Raw genomic sequence first — 17,784 nt, forward strand, 5'->3', positions numbered from 1 at the left:
GGGGATGAAGCAAAAGGAAGAAACACTAAGTCGGATCAGAGGTGAATGCAAGGAGACATGGGTCAGATTACCCACATTTGACTACGCTACTAGGACCAATAGGGCACACACAGAGGCGGAGAGACCTGGCCAGCTACTACCATGGCTCTGCAAGAGGGAACACCCCAGGCACCTAACGACTGCATTGAAAGATGCAAGTGGTACGCTCCAACAGACACAGCAGGTAATCAATGACCCTTTCAAATCATTCTACACCCAGCTATACTCGCATGATACTCCAGTCCCCCACGATGAAAACTAAAGCACACTCGAGGAAATGGGGCTTCCAAAGCTGACCCCCACACAAAGAGAGACCGTAGACGCTGACATCACAGCTGAAGATATTACAGATTCAATAAAGTACCTGGCTACTAGTAAAACCCCTGGTAGTGACTAGCTGCCTCCAGAGTTTTATACAAAATATGAACCATCTCTCACGCCACTGCTACACAAAGTGTTTCAGGAAGCATATGACCTGGGGATACTGCCGAAAAGCATGAGGGAGACACTTCTGATCCAGATGCTTAAGCCTAAGAAACCAGCAGACGAATGTGACTCCTACTGCGCGCTCGCAATGCTCAACTATGATATTAAGAAATTGACCACGATATTAGCTAAGCGGCTCTCTAGACAAATAGGTGGGTTGGTGCATACGGACCAAAGTGGTTTCGTGCCTGGCCGCAACACAACAGCAAATCTTCGCAGGATCTAGCACATTACGGCCCAGATGGATCAGGAGGAAGGCTCCTACGCGTTATTATCATTAGATGCAATAAAAGCATTTGATTCCATATATTGGGAGTGGCTTTTAGTATCCCTAAGAGTTTGGATTTAAACCAAGGCGAGAGTGAAGTCCGGGAAGTTCGTATCTTCAGCATGGGATATATGCAGAGGCACTAGGCAAGGCTGCCCATTATCCCCCATGCTCTACATACTGGGCCTAGAACCAATTGCTATTTACTTCAGGAAGCAATCTTTTGATGTTGGAATACGGGTGGGTCGAGTGTACCATATAATTTCGTTGTATGCGGATGATGTCCTCTTATATGTGAAAGATCTGCATCTGAACGTGCCTACTATACTAAAAGTTCTAGACAATTACTCCAGGGTCTCTGGCATAAAGTTCAGCAGACAAAAGTCCTGCCTGTTCCCATTAGCGGGCTTGAGAGGGAGGAAAATGGAAGACTTACCTGAGGTGGGAATCGAATGGCAACTGGTCTCATTTAGATATTTGGGAGTCAATATAATGCACACACCGGAACTGGTGCACAAACACAACACAGAGACTGCACTTAAGACACTACGCAAATCTACTTGCTTTTGGTCCAAACTCCCTTTATCTATGATGGGCTGGGCATCGATAGTCAAAATGATTAATCTCCCTAGATTCCTCTATCATTTTCAAAATGTGTATTATTACAACAAGGCCCCCTTTTTTCGTTTGCCTGAAACACTAATCTGAGGGTTCTTGTGGGGAGTAGGTAGACATAAGCTAGCACTGACCATGCTTACCCTACCCCACAGAGGAGGTATTCAACTTCCGGACCTGGAAAGATATTACCTAGCAGCACAATTTAGCTTCGTGGCCCGCTGGCTGTTGGACAATGTCACGACAGAAATGGCACTGCCGCGACACCTGGTGGCCCGCTACGTCTAAAATAACTCATTTGGGTCCTCCAGAATTGTCTGAGCAACGCTCCTATGATAGTGACCTTGGGGAGGCGGACATGGCACAGAACCAGAACACTCCTACACCTAGAACATTCATATTTGCCTGAGATCCCAATGATGTCAGACTTGTGCAAGGCCAGCTCGGATCTAGCAAGTATCAGACTATGGGAAAGGAAAGGGGTTTACACATGGAGGGGGACCTATACGAGGGCGGAACTTTTAGAGACTTTACCTCACTTCAATCCCTAGAGGGCTTGCCGGGGGGTCAGTTCCTATGGTGTCAGAGGGCCAAGCGGTAGCAAGAGCAAAATGGGACATGTGGCCTGAAGAACCAGCAGAGAACCCCCTTGTGACACTGCTATACAGCCTGAGTGATGGCTGGAAACTGGTGTCCAGAATATACAGCCAGTTGATAGATAAACCTATTCCCCGGGGCACTGCACTGAAATCCAGATGGGAAACGGATCTGGGGCTAGATATTGCAAACGGGGAATGGGAACGGGCTCTAGCGTTCCCCAAGGAAGTGTCACGAAATACTAGATTTCGATTGATGCAGTTAAATGTATTATATCGCACATATATGATCCCAAACAGAGTGGCCATGTTCAATAAGCAAGCCCCCTCCGAATGCACATGGTGCAACGCCGAGATGACGGGACTGCTGCATATGTTCTGGGAATGTCCCAAAGTGCAGTGCCTCTGGTCTAAGGTGGAACACACTTGCAAGAAGGCAGGGCTATCTCAGTATGATTGGACTCCTAAGGAATGCCTATTAGGGACTTATCAAAGATAAGGTAAAGCATATTGTGAAATTCATGGATATGGCGTGCATACTAACTAAGAGGACCATTGCAATGGCGTGGAAAAGGGCCCACACTATCCTACATGGTATGGGGAGCTGGAATGCTGGGTAGAAGCTGAGACCAAGGCTTGGGAGGATGGAGTCTCCAGATCCACTGACGGGACTAATGTGCCATTTGATGCATGGAAAGCCCTGACATGGAGCGTGTTTCATCCCTCAGATGATAAACCCCCCTGAACAGGGAGCTCCCATCGACAATCGGGAGTTCGCGCTGTCAGAAGTTTCTGCGATGCACCACCTTTCCGACTCACGATGTGTCGCCATTTCCCCTCTTCCCTCACCCATTCTCATCCCCACTCCTCACGTGAAATGAGCTGAAACACCACGCTATGTATGGAGACAGTTACGGTTCACTTTATTTATTTGTTATACTTTCTGTTACTGTTAGATGCATCATGAGGCACTATACATTGATAAAAAGTATGCTGTAAATGTGATTTAAGAAATGGCAATACATTTTTTTAAAATAAGTAAATACATGCGTATACCAAAGGTTGGGTTAACTATTGCCAAGAGGACAAGGCTGGTGCAGTCTCCCACAAGTACATCATACAATCTTGCTTAACATTACCCAAGCCAACACAGTACCTCAGCAGTGAAGAGGAGCTTGCAGACAGACGCCTTCACGATACAGCAGCACAGGACCCGGTCACTGGATTTTTGGTTGTGGTGATGAAAGAGCAGACACTGGATGGGAACCTACAGCAGCAGTCGACAGAAAAGGCTTCCAACAAAGGAATCTTCGGTGCTTCTCCCGGCTCTGTGGTTTTGGCACCCTTTTACAGGTACCAGTTGGAAGGGTGGTTGTCGCTGGTCGGATTCTCCTTGCTAATCTGGTCCTGCACTCTGGTGAGGGGACTTCAAGGATTTTAATTGTCTCTGGAGCCCAGCAGGAGTCACCAAAGTTTCAGTGAAAATCAGACTTCGGAAGACCATGCACTGTGGCTCGAGGTCCCTGGGTAAGGGCGGTTTGCATCCCAGCCAGGTCAGAGTGTGTCATGAAATGGCTCTAAATGCAGGTCTTCTGAAGACTGGTGAGTTTCAACAGCCTAAAGGTCACAGTCGTCATCTTCGGGACTCCTAGATCGGATGGAAGAAAGCATCAGAACAGGCTGTGGATATTCTTCCAGCATCTCTGGACGCTGGAATCAGTTAAAGCCATCTGTCCTTCATCTTCCACTTCGGATTCAGCTCCAGTGGTCAACTTCTCTTCAGCTTCCAGAATCAGACTTTTATTCAGGAACCCACACAACTTCTGTAAACTCTCCCTGCAGTGTACAGAAAGGGGCGGGTGGCTGTCCAATCAGGATTTCCAGGCCCCCAGTGGGAACTGGTTTAGCTCAGGCACACCAAAAGAAAAAGGGCTACAGAGTTTCAGACTCCTCCCTCACTTCCCGCCTTCACAAGCACTCTGGAGCTTCGGCAGGAAACTCAGTGTTCCCGCCGAAGACAAAACTTCAACCAGGACCTCCCCCACCTAGGATTGCAGAAGAAAGGACAAGCAGATGCAAAATGCTGAAAAAAGAAAGAAGCCACCATTCTAGTAGAATGGTGACCCTTCTGTGCATTACCACAGCTGGTTTGACAGCCTGCGTGTAATATCAACAAAAACGTCATTAAAATGGATTCACTGCCACCAACCATAAGAGTTAGCTTGCCACGGTAACAGAAATGTTGCTAGGTCAGTGAGAAAGGGGAGACCATGTATCTCCCCAGCAAGCCACACCAGGTGGCGGTGCTGGTCGCACATGTACATTTGTAAAGGGGGTGGGCATCCCACTCTACCCTTTGAAACAGTAGTTCAACCCATGTACATCAAGAGAAAATAACAAGGGAAGCCCCAAGGGCAACACTGCATAGATGCCTACAAATTCATAGGAAAGGATATCTTCAAAATTACACCATGGAGAGTGTTGGGCAAGATTGTGTGCAGTACCCTTTGGGAGACTACAGCAACCTTGACCTCCTAGCAATAGGAACCCAACCTTTGGTATACGTCTGTACTACACAGGTTGGTGGTGTGACTCAGCAGCCAGGATTATCTCAAGAGGGGTCAATTTGAGCAGTAGGGTTATTACACAGAGGTTCACAGTGATAAGTATTCAAATAAACTCTGACACACAAGGTTAAAACCATTACGGTCACATCTCTGACAAAAAAGCCAGAACTAAACTAACAGGACCCCTCAAATCTCCGGCCAATTACAAACTGTAAATGTCTCTTAAAAATACTGGACAAGATCGCCACAGACCAACTCCAGAACTATGTGAATAAAACTCCTCCACCCACAACAGTCAGGCTTTAGAAAAGCCCACGGTACAGAGTCCGCACTGCTGGACCTTCAATCTCAGATGCTGGGCATCTTGGACAAAGGTAAAGCAGGTCTGCTGATTCTCCTGGACCTCTCAGCAGCTTTTGATCTGCTGGATCATCAAAAGCTCAGAGAGGCCCTGAATTAATCAGGAAACTGTTCCCAGGATGCCATTGACTGTGTGACATCCTTTCTCCAAGACAGATGCTCCAAGATCATCTGGGGCGAACATGCTTCCTCAACTAGGCCAGTGGATTGTGTCGTGCCACAAGGAGCTAGCTTCTCTCCGCTGCTCCTCAACCTGTACCTACACTGCTTATGCACCCTGTTGACTAACTTGGGTGTACTTTTTACCAATTTTGCAGCCGATACGCAGCTGGTCATCGAGCTAAGCGGAAACTTTATCAGTGACAGCAACAAGCTGTCAGCTATATATAATTCCATTGAAACATGGATGAAGACAAATTGGGTGGGTCTAAATGGCACCAAGACTGAGCTAATGACCTTTGGCGCGTCTTGTGCCAGAAAAGAACTTGACATCGCTTATTCCTCTTTTAAAATCAGAGACAATAATTAAAGTCTCAGAAAAAGTAAAAAAACTTGGCGTCTATTTACAGGCCTCATTGGGAGCTGAGGCCCAAATCGCTTACCTCAAAAGAAATTGCCAGTACCACCAAAGACTCCTGAGAAGCATTAGACCTCTGCTGAATCAATATAACAGCACAATCGCCAGAGCCACCATCCTCTCCCGGCTTGATTATGGGAACTCTTGAGCAAATGCATCAAACAGTGCCAAATAATTCAAAACAACGCCATAAGAACCATAACCGGTAAAACCAAGAGAGAGCATATCACAGGCAACAGGAGAGAGCTCTATTGGCTTGCCGCGGAGGACTGCATTGTCTTTAAATCATTGACATTAGTCCATCGTTGTCTATTCGGAAATGCCCCAGCATACCTAAAGAAGCAATTTACCTGGTATGAGCTAGGCCGTAACCTTAGATCTAGTGACAAAGGACTCCTGCACGTTATCCCAGCAAAAAGGGCAAACAGACTAGGCAGCGTGTTTTCCCCCCAAAGCTATTACCATGTGGAACGAGCTGCCCACGAACCTAAGAGCAGAACCAAACTACTTAAGCTTCAGGAAGAAACTCAAGATGCTCCTCTTTAAATAATGGCACCCGACCCCTAACTTAATCCCCTAGGTACTGACACATAAACTCACCAATCTGTGTTGTCCTTGTTACTCTGTCCTTGTCTCCATGTAATGCGCTCTGATGCCTGCGAGCTGCTGAGCTATACAAATATATATAAAATAAAGGTTTCTTGATTAAACCATTATTAATTTAACAGTCAGTTGAATAAGCCTTCTTCAGAAGGGGCACTATAATAGTAATATACAAATGCACTTCAAAATACACACTCTTAGTTTCTCTAAATCGGCAAGTACCCATTTGGGACGGCACACAGATGATTCCTACACCCTGAGGGGACTTAAATAACTAGGACACTGTAGACATTAATATATCACTGATACATTTAGAGCAATACCGAGATGGTTTCAAAGAAAAAGGGTTCAAGAATAATACAATGATTACACAAATATTCTGAAGCGGGTAAATACTTTTTAACCCTCCAATGCAAAGTAAATTAACAATTTCCTGGAAGAAACGTAACACAAAAAATCAGAGGGAAGAAGAGTCTTTCAGGGAGCCAGGCCAGCCAATGTTAATTGAGCAAAAGTCTAGGGGAGCTGAAGCACTTCTTGCAGGTAAATAAAAGTCTTGCAAAATGTTTTAGAAGTCTTTGTGGAAAAAGTAGAATCAATGTAGGGCCACAAGCTGGGAGGCTTGAGAAGGGCAAAGCTGCAAGCAATTCTGCAAAAGCAACCAAGGCACGTCTCCATTGAGAACAAGTAAGTCTACACAACAAGAGGTAAATCCCCTTAGTTTTACAGCACCTTTGGTTTGAAGACATGGTTCCAACTGGCTTCTGTTCGTGTGTAACTCTGCAGATCCTGTTGCTCCTGGGCCTCAGTCGTGGGGACAAGAGGGAGGATGCCTGGAGACTCCTGCACTACAATGGGAAGATTGGCAGCAGCAAAGGGCAAACTTCAATTTGGCGGTGCTTCGCGGTTTCAGCTCCCTGCGTCTCAGCCAATAGCACCACTGCCGTTCCTGGCTACCACTATGGGCTTTCCTCGCGTCTGGGGTCCAGCACTATGTTGAGGTTGCTCAGGCTTGGTCAGTACTGCTTCCTGGGAGTCCAGAGGATCTTCCTGGAACTCGGTCCCACTTAAAAGCGATGCACTCAATCTGGTGTTTCTCTCCCTGGCACTTCGGTTCCAGCAGCAGTGGAAGTACAGCCAGCACCGAGAGGATGTCCAGACGAGTTCACTTTGGGGTTGATTGGTCCCACCAACCCAAGGAGAGAAGTCGTCCTTGCAGGGCTTCTCTAGTCGAGGCCAATTCGGAACTTCAGCACAGCAGCAGGGCTTCACCAGGCAAACCAATGGTCCAGAAGTTGCAGCAGGCGTCACTTCCTAGTTCTTCTTCGGATTCCTTCGTCCAGTGGTCGACCCTTCCTTCCATGCCAAAAAGCCTCGCCTTTTATGCAGGTTTCTCACATTCATTCCAGACTAGCTGTCAATCACACAGCAAGGTGGCTGTCCTACAAGGACAGCCAGCCGGCCAACCACCTTTGGGTGCATTCCTGTAACCAATGGGATTAAGCACCTGGAGTTTTATGCACCTCCCTCACTTCCTGCCCCTGCCAGACACTCTGGAGCCACAGGCGGGCTTCACTCGTGAATCCCGCCAAAGACAAAACAAACAAATGGACCAAACCTGGCTTGGCGCACAGAGTAAATGTCAAGAAGGACCTTGCCGACAAGAAATGGCGAAAAAAGAAGACCGGGCCATTTTGACAAAATGGGCACTCATGCGTGCCTTACTGCAGCTGCAAACGCAGCCCGCTGTAAAAACACGCAATGGTAGTAAAAAGTAAACCACTGCCACCAGCCATTAATTGTGGAAAGGGTAACATAAAAATGTTACATAGCAAACTAGATAAAAGGGGATACTAAGTAACCCCTCCAGCACCCTATGGTGAGATAGTGTGCGCTGGGTCTAGAAAGTTACAAAATGTAAGAAAAGTCAATTTCACTTCACTGCTCTTGGAAACAGTAGTTTCACCAAAAGAACGTATTTAAACCTTTGGGAAATCTAAGAGACTTCCCTGTGTGACTGCACTGAAGGTGCTGTGTGACACAATGTAAAGATGATGCGTATGGAGTTTGTCAGACTCCAAAGTCAAAAGAAACACAGAGTCCAAATCACAGAAAAATACATGAGTGAGTGGGAAAAAAGGCTCTCACTCTCTCCAGGTTAGAAATTTAAAGTCCTAAAGTCCAGCAAAAGTGCTTGGTGTCTGTAAGGTAGAAGGGAATTAGCACATTTCTGAGAATTCTCCCTAACAGAGAGACATAAAAAGGTCACCCATAAAAAGAGTAAAAGAAAGGGTGAGTGGGGAAAAATATTCCCACTCACTCAGGAACATGGGAAAAGTATCACCAAGTGCAGCAAACAATTCTGGGATCTCAAAGGTGAGGAAGATTTAGCCTAGAAATGAGAATTTACCCAAACACTTGTGATTTGCAGTACATATCCTCATAGAAATGCAGTTTTCAGTCCAGCATAGATGTGTTGCTGAATTTGGCCCTTCACACAGGGGCCTGTACAGTCCGTATATGGACGCAGGCAGCAGGGAAAGTGTCTCTCGACTGCAGATGTGCTAAAACTGAAATATCATGGCAGCTCCTTTTTCATACCATAACATACACCAAATGCTTCAAAAATAGATGCTTTACGTCATGGTGTTAAATTGCCTTTTGAAAGATTTTCTGCAGTAAATCTGTTGGTGCTGGGTGAATTATCCAATATCTGTGCATTGGGATGTTATGGTATTGATAAGCCAATTTAAATGGGTCTCTTCATGATCCTACTGTAGTGGCATCTACTGTTAAGGCTGTAAGTGGCATTAAGATCTATATTCAAGTCTACTGGCATTTTCTAGCCTGATTCTCGGATAATTATCTGCAGTGGTTGGGAGGAGTTTCACCCTTTAAGACCTGTAAAGGTGTCATTTCATCCCTTCCCTTTGCTTTGGTCTGAATTATGAACCCCAGCTCTTTGTGTGATTGCTTCCCTTATGGTGCTTCTTTTCAACATTCAGAAATATTAGTTTAAACGAAGCATGTATTTATGCACATGAATTATTGTCTTGCCTTTATTTAGTGTCTGGATTAAGAACGTCTCAGTATTTGTGTTTCATTTTATTTTTAAGATGCTGTTTTACTCAACAACATAGTGCAGAACTTTGGCTTGCTGGATCTTGTAAAGAAAGTCTTGGCAGGGCATAAGAGCCAGATGGATCGCTCCAGGGAACAGTACACAAGGGATTTAGCAGGTTTGTTCCTTACAAACTACCTATTTTTTTTTAATTCAGATTGCTCTATCCTTTTATTTTCTATAGTCTCTTAAGTTTTTCACACATACCCATGATACGAATTGGTGTGCACTCAATGGCCCTCATTACAACCCCGGCGCTAAACCATGGCGCTATTAGCACCATGGTTGGTGCCGGTGTTGTAACGAGTCCGCCATGGTGGAATGGGGAAATACCGCCCCATTCCAAGGTTGGCGAGGCGGTAATTCCCCATGCCACCATGGCCCTTCCCCATTCCCATTCTTGCCCCATAGGGCTCAATGGGACTGGGGAAGGCGCTAATTAGGGCACTGTAAATTACGGTGCCGTAATTAGCTCCTAGGTCCCTTTGCGGGTTGGTTAAAAGCAGGCGTTAAAGTGCAACCCGCAAAGGGACCTCGTAATCCGGCGTTAAGGGTTTAACGGCGCCGACACCTTTTACGGCGCTGTTAACCCCTTAACGCCTGGGTTGTAATGAGGCCCAATATGTTATTGCCACTGCCTTCATTATTTGTCATGGTGGTAGATAGCCCCTTCAATCCCCAACGTGGCATGTTGCCCTTGTGCAGGGCATTGCAGCAGGTGCCTTAGCAGTGTTAGAGTTTGCAGCCTGAGTGCAGCTGGCTGCATGCACTCCCAAGCTCCTCATACCCCTCCTCCTCCTCCTACGCTGCTCTTGTGAACTCAGTCCCATTTTCCCTACCATGTAGAATGGATGTGTGCACTCTCTTGGACATTTCCTTCCTGGCCATTTTGCCTTGATTTTTTTGTTGTGTGATGAAGTGCCATGCCTGGTTCTGGGGACAGGCAAGGTGGCCATCCCAAGCCAGTGAATGTCGGGCCTGTGCATAGTATGGGGGGATCTCTTGGTCACACCTGGGAGGCGTACTGTGGTAGGGGACAGTTACAGTACAGCACAACAGGCCAGTTTTGGAGCTCTCCCGGTTTCCCACTTAACTAGCATAAAGGTACTGGCCAATCCTGAAGTTTAGAGATAAGTGAAGCCTTTTTGCGCTATTTACCTTCCTAAGCTCATATGTGTTTGGGGACACTGATAGGTCTCTATGGCTATTCGTGCAGGAGAACTCTGTTCTCCAGAATAAAGCTCTATGTTTATTTTTCCTGTACACATCACCTTATGTGAAGTGTGTCAGGGACACCTTTTGTCCCTGTAACTTTGTTTTTGTTAACCTTTTGGTTACTTTAATGACGTGTTCAGGATGAGCTGGTGGCAGTGGATTCTTTTGTACTGTTTCCTTTTTTATAGTGTCGTGCACTTTTTGCATTTTACCATCAATTAGAATACTGTATACTCTAAAATGGCCGTGCCACAAGATGTTTGACCTTCTTGCTGCTGTGATGAATCTGATGGTATAACACACAAGGGTGTGTATCTGAAAGGCACAGGAAACCCCACACTCTAGATTAGGGTATTAATATAATAGTTCATCTCGGAAAGAAAATCCAGAGGGTACAATTTGGAAGTATGGTATCAAGGGTTTTATTATACCTGATACATGTGTTATGTGAGTTCAATCCTGATTTAATCTGCACTCAGGCAATTATTTTACATAGCAAGACAAAATTTAAAATCACATTAGTTCCATAAAATACATACTAATAAATCATTCAGACATTCATCCACATACATTCAACATACATCAATCCACTCATACCGAACATCAATAGGTACAAGATAAAAACCTATGACAATTATATATCATATTAGCAATCAATTCATCAACAATTCAATTATTATACAAAAGGATTTTTGTGCAAAACAAAGTGCATAACCACAATAAATCTTGTAGGTGGTCAACAAATGGGATGGGCCCAAAAGGTCTTCACAAGCGGCCTCATCTCAAGTTGCTCTACCAGTTTTGACGTATTAAGTGTTTGTGTTACGTCTTCATCAGGAGATTACAAAATAACTTTCTAAAGGAGAAGAAAAACATGAAACCATAAGTTCCTTAAGAAAGTGGTGTGGGTAACTTTAGAACAAAAAAGAAGGAAAGGGAAGGGGGGTGCAAATGCACAACTTAACAATACTCAAATCAATAGAGTGAGCTACCAACATCCTGCTCATACCACAGATCTATGTATCTGGGGTTGACCTTGGGCGTCATGCAGGGAGTGCTACCATTAAAAATTGATTTGCCTGAGCAAGGTGGGGGTGGAGGTGGATCATGGCTCCCAAATAGACCAATAGTGCTGGGAAATTGGGCAGTCATATATGGGGTGGGATGGGAGCCAGCCCTAGTGTAGATACTAAGAGAGCTCATGAAAACTCTAAACAAACCCTAGCATCAACAACAGGAGTCAATCCGTTGCTTCTTGACATTGTGCCACTTGACATTGCTGGTGAAGTGGCACAGAGAGTAGAGTGCTCGCTTTGACATCCGCGCAGAGCCTGCTAACGCAGGTTCGAATCCTTCCGAGGTCGATAAATGAGCACCACACAACGTGGGTAATAATAAGCAGCGCTCGGATACCTGAGGGTTCGTAGCGCTACATAAATGCTAAATTATTATTAACTATTATTATTATTATTATTCATTATTATTATTATTATTCAACAAGGGTGACAGAAGTCAACAAATAATATTGTAAGGTAGAAGCATAATATTGATGCTTGGATTAAATCAAAAACACAAACTAAACTGTCTCTAGCCCTCAGCAAAGGACTGCACTGTCCCTGGGGGTGAGCTGTAACCCTAGGGAAAGGTGTTGTAAAGCCTATCTAACGGGGGTAGTAAAAGAGGAAAAAGATCCCTCCACTAGACTCAAAATAATTCAATCATCCAAGCATCCTTAATGCATGGTCACCAGTGAGATCTTGCTATTTTTCTCCTATGTGCTTATCTCCTAGAACGCAGACTGTATTACAGGTAAGCAGCTCCCATGCTCTGTTCACTTGGTGCTCACCAGAAAAGTACAGGACAAAACGTCATTCATTAGACACACAGTAAAATCAGAAAACACACCTAAAAATGTAATTGTCACTAGGCCCATCCCATCTGCATTTAAGGGGGGATTTCAGACTTAATTGTACCCACCCCCAGTGTGTATCAGTGTGCTATCAGTACAAATAAATTGTTCATTACTATTAAGCAATGAGCGACAACACTTATAAAAGACTTAATATGGTATCCCTATGGCTTTAGTCAAAAAAGGATATCCAAAAGGATGGGTCGACCGGTTTTAGTGGCACAGGACTCGCCAGCTTCCTCAGGACCAAAACATAACCACTCTTACCTCTAAAAGGGGTCATCCCTCCTGTTTTCTTAGTAAATACAGGAGGCCATTAATTGACCTAAATACGACCATCACAGCCTCGGGTCTTCATTGTCTGAGCGCTCAACCCCCATGTAGAACACTGTCTCGGGCTGCTTCTGCCCTTTTAATGAACTTGCATCTGTTCGGGAAGCCGTCCGTCCACGGGCAACGTCAGCCTTACCACACAGTTGCTGTTTCCCAGGAATCCGATGGGGTCATCACTCCTTTCCCAGGGATGACCTCCCCCCATGTGGCCAGGGGACGGTAGCCGCTACCTGATCCTGACCCTGCATGTATCTCTGAGGGAGGATCACCTGGGGGGAGTCAACCCTCAGGATAGTGACACGACCTAATCGGACGAAACATGGTATCCCCCTTTTTCTTTTAGGGTTACCCCCTCCATTCCCTATGCCTTAATGACATATTGTCATAACTCCCTTCACCCACCCCTGAAAGCTTCTAAGAATACCTTCCCATACTCTGTATATAAGTCATTAAGAACGAACTTCCTTTTCTCAGAATACAAAAGTACTGTGATGAGGAAGATCAGCCGAGTAATAAAGATCGACGGAGGCCACAAGCAAAATCTGTGCTATAGTGGTTGTAAACGCATACTTGATGCCGGGACATATAAACCACCGAACCAGCTGACAGGAAGATGACGCTGGCTGGGAGATTCTCATCCTCTCATTACCGACCGAGGGACCACTGGGCTGTTGAGAAGTCCATGGAGCCAACCGGCTCACAGAGGAGGCCAAGAAGAGCAAGGCTGCAGTAGCCGGTCCGCTGCAAGGATTCCAGGCGGGGAAGGAAAGACTTCTGGAGTACGCAGGTACTGAAAAGCAGCCTTCACGCCTCTCGAGCACAGAGAAACCCAGAGCAGGCGAGCGGGAGCCGAGAGGGGTGTGGAAGCCACAGAGCAGAGGCGGCGAACCCGGGAAGAAGCAATGGAACCCTGGAGAACAGCTACAGGCTTGCCGCAGGAGAACCGACGCATGCCACAGAGAACCGGTGAGTCTGGCCAAGGAAAGCTGGGACATCAGGGTACTTCGGCACCCCTAGCGAAGGCAAATAAGAATGCATAAAGCATATGAGAATGAACAGGAGACTCAATATTTCCTAAAGAGACATAATGGAATGAACATAAGATATTGTCACGTTTGCAAGTGTGCGCAGTGAAAGATATGAAAAGGTTCTGGCAGGAGAGTATACCAGCAAAGGTGAAGTTGAACAGATTTAAAGTACATCACATGAGGAAGTACTGATAAGGGTTGTTAGGGATAATTCTCAGAAATGTGCTTATTCCCTTCTACCTTGGAGACCCCCAGCCCTTTTTCTGGCCTTTAGGACTTTACATTTTTAACCTGGAGAGTGTTAGACCCTTTTTCTCACTCTCTCATGTATTTTTCTGTGATTTAGACTCTGTGTGTTTTTTGACTTTGGAGTCTAACAAACTCGATAGGCATCATCTTTACATTGTGGCACACAGCACCTTCAGTGCAGTGGCACTGGGAAGTCTTCCAGATTTCCCAAAGGGTTAAATACCTTCTCCTGGTGAAACTACTGTTTCAAAGACCAGTCAGTTGAAATTGACTTTACTTACATTTTGTAACTTTCTAGACCCAGCACACACTATCTTACCATGGGGTACTGAGGGGTTGCTTAGTATCCCCTTTTGTCTAGTTTCTCATGTAACATTTTTATGTTACCCTTTCTACAATTAATGGCTGGTGGCAGTGGTTTACTTTTTACTACCATTGTGTGTTTTTACCATGGGCTGCGTTCGCAGGTGCAGTAAGGCACCCATGGGTGCCCATTTTGTCAAAATGGCCCCGGTCTTCTTTTTTCGCTATTTCCTTTTGGAAAGGTCCTTCTTGAGATTTACTCTGCGCGCCAAACCAGGTTTGGTCCCTTTGTTCATTTTGTCTTTGATGGGATTCAAGAGTGAAGCCCACCTCTGGCTCCAGGGTGTCTGGCAGGGGCAGGAAGTGAGGGTGGTGCCCGAAATTCCCTGTGCTTAATCCCCTTGGTTACAGGAATGCACCCAAAGGTGATTGGCTGGCTGGCTGTCCTTAGAGGACAGCCACCCTGCTGTGTAATTGACAGCTAGGCTGGAATGAGGGGGAGAAACCTACATAAAAGGTGAGGCTTTTTGGCTTGGAAGGCAGAGCCAACCACTGGACGAAGGAATCCGAAGAACTTGGAAGAGTGGCCTGCTGCAACTCCTGGACCGTTGGTTTGCCCGGTGAAGCCCTGCTGTTGTGCTGAGGCTCTGAATTCGCCTCGACTAGAGAAGCCCTGCAAGGACGTCTTCTCCCCTTGACCAATCAACCCCAAAGTGAACTCGTCTGGACATCCTCTCGGACCTGGTTGTACTTCTTCTGCTGCTGCTGCTGGAACCAAAGTGCCAGGAAGAGGAACACCAGATTTAGTGCATTACTTTTAAGTCGGACCCGAACTTGTGGAAGATCCTATGGACTTGCAGGAAGCAGGACTGACTAGGCCTGAGCCATCTCAACAGAGTGCTTGACCCCAGATGCGAGGAAAGTCCATAGTGGTAGCAGAGGACCGCGGTGGTGCTATTTGCTGAGGCGCCAGGAGCTGAAACCGCAAAGTGCTGCTGAATTGAAGTTTGCCCTTTGCTGATGCTGACCTTTGCATTGCAGTGTAGGAGTCCCCAGACTTCTTCCCTCTTGTCCCCACAACTGAGGCACAGGAACAGATGCCAGCTGGAACCATTTCTTCTAACCAAAGGTACTGTAAAACTGAGAGAACTTACCTCTTTTTGTGTAGCCTTACTTGTTCTCAGTTGAGACTTGTCTTGGTTGCTTTTGCAGAGTTGCTTGCAGCTTTGCCCCTCACAAGCCTCCCAGTTTGTGGCCCTACGTTGATTCTTCTTTTTCTACAAAGACTTCTAAAACATTGTGCAAGACTTTTACTTACCCACAAGAAGTACTTCAGTACACATAGACTCGTGTTCAATTAACATTGAATGGCCTGGCTCCCTGAAAGACTCTTCTTCCCTCTGACTTTTTGTGTTACCTTTCCTCCAGGAAAGGGTTAATTTACTTTGCATTGGGGGTTCAAAAGTCACTACCTGCTTCAGAATATTTGTGACCTTTTGTTTTGTTCTTAAACCCCTTTCTTTGACACCACCTCAGTATTGCTCTAAATGTACCAGTGATCTATTAATGTCCACAGTGTCCTAGTTATTTAAGTCACCTCAGGGTGTAGAAATTATCTGTGTGCCATTGCAAATGGATACTTGCTGATTTAGAGAAACTAAGAGTGTGTATTTTGAAGTATATTACCTATATATGGCCCCTTCTGAAGAAGGCTTATTCAACTGACTGTTAAATAAATTAATAATTGTTCAATGAAGAAACCTTGAGTATAAGTTTATTTGAATACTTGTCACTGTGGACCTCTGTGTAAGAACACTATTCACCTTTCAATAATTAAAACACATTTAGCAGTTAACATTTTAGACAATTAGAAATCCATCAGCAGGTTGATGTAGTCTCCCAAAGGGTACTGCGCACAATCTTGCCTAACAAGGATACATCAAAATTAGCCCAAGACTTTATTGAAATCACATTAAGAGGAGAAGAAACCTGCCAGGAGAGTACGCCAGGTATCCTACCAAGATCAGATTCAAACCAAGTTGTTTTGTATACCAGTTTTTTTTTGACCAAAAGAAACTCAAGGAAACTGTTATCCCTAAAGGTATAAAGCATAGTGAAGAGGAATCCTAGGGGAAGGGAACCATCCCCTGGACCTGGAACTGTGAATGTTATCCATTGGGAACTTTCATGTTGGAGTTATGCCTTTCCTTTTGAACTTGAACATTTGTGCACTTTCAAGGCCAAAGACATTGGCCCTCATTACGGGTCCGGCGGTAACCGTGCCGGTAAAACCGGCAGGTAGCTGCCCCACCTGTAAACAGTTACCGGCACATAGCTTCCCAGTAACACCGGGACATTACAAGTCCCGGGGAACCGTGAGCTAGGTGCCAGTAACCTGTTCTTCCCCATTTCCATAGAGTGCCTTAGGAATCTATGGGAATGCGGACCACGGAAACACTGGTACCGGTAATAACGGTGCCAGTGCTTCTGTGAAAGTCTGTGGGCGGGTGCCGTTCCACCCGGCAAGTCAGACCTGCTAGTCAACTGGCTAAAGGGAAAGCTGATGTAGTCTTTGTACAGGAGTCTCATTTATTGGACAGTAAGAAGGACTGTTTGAATAAACAATTTAACTGAAATCTCAGGCTGTTATCTAAATAAAAGTAGAGTCTCGAATTCTAATCCACAAAAATCTGAATTATTCTGTAGGTGACCCAAATCCTAATTCTTCTTTGTGTGAACTAAATGCAAACATTCTGGGGTCCCGTACCCCACAGTTCACTTTATTGTAAAGTCTTGAGAGCAAGCAGGTCAGTGGATGTTGCCAGCAGGGAGAACTAGAAGGGAGCCCCTGGGGTCCACCCATACTTCCTCCTGGCTTCTCCCTTACGCATCTTGAATCTTACTGACCCCAGCTCATCCTTACTCACCATATGTGGCTCTGCCTATGGCTGACCAAGTCCATCGGAATCTGGCATATTTGACTCACTATGTGTTAGGCAGAATTGCATGCAGTACCCTCTGCGTCCACTACACACAATTAGGACTACACGTGTTAGCCAAACCAACCTTTGGTATAATTCTGTACCACATAGTTTTTGGTAGCGTGCTGAGCAGCCAGGCTTATCTCAAGAGTGAATGTGAGCAGTACAAGTAGTTACACAGAGAACATTCAATCATAGTAGTTCAAGTAAACACTTAAACTCAACGTTTCGTGGTAAAAACACTTAGTAATTTATTAAACAATCATTTAGAAAACATTTCACTAGCAAAAGGCAACTTAATATTATATACTCATACACTTCAATACAAAACTGTACGCTTTTGAGACACTTTGAGCTCCCCTGAAATAGGAGCAAAATGGCAGTTCAGTTACTTAGCAGTGAGCAAAAAGGACAACAATAAGTAGAATAGATCACATATACTTTGTAGGCAGTGCAAATAGATTCAGTTCACCAAAAGAGTTCAATTCAAGTCAATAGGCCAGGCCAAAGTCAATGGGCTAGAGTTCTGGATAG

The 17,784-nt window shown here is 45.3% G+C and overlaps 1 protein-coding gene across 3 annotated transcripts in view; it reads left to right on the forward strand.

The window, feature by feature from the left end:
- Window positions 1-17,784, forward strand: part of GMEB2 (glucocorticoid modulatory element binding protein 2) — a 374,248-nt gene that overhangs the window by 324,994 nt on the left and 31,470 nt on the right. For all 3 annotated transcript variants that reach the window (XM_069650900.1, XM_069650898.1, XM_069650899.1), the window contains one exon: window positions 9,228-9,350. In XM_069650900.1, coding sequence (XP_069507001.1) covers window positions 9,228-9,350 — 123 coding nt within the window. The remainder of the gene's footprint in view (window positions 1-9,227; window positions 9,351-17,784) is intronic.

The sequence above is a fragment of the Ambystoma mexicanum genome, chromosome 3p (genome assembly GCF_040938575.1).
Source record: "Ambystoma mexicanum isolate Mex_15411 chromosome 3p, UKY_AmexF1_1, whole genome shotgun sequence".
In the NCBI taxonomy this organism is placed as follows: domain Eukaryota; kingdom Metazoa; phylum Chordata; class Amphibia; order Caudata; family Ambystomatidae; genus Ambystoma; species Ambystoma mexicanum.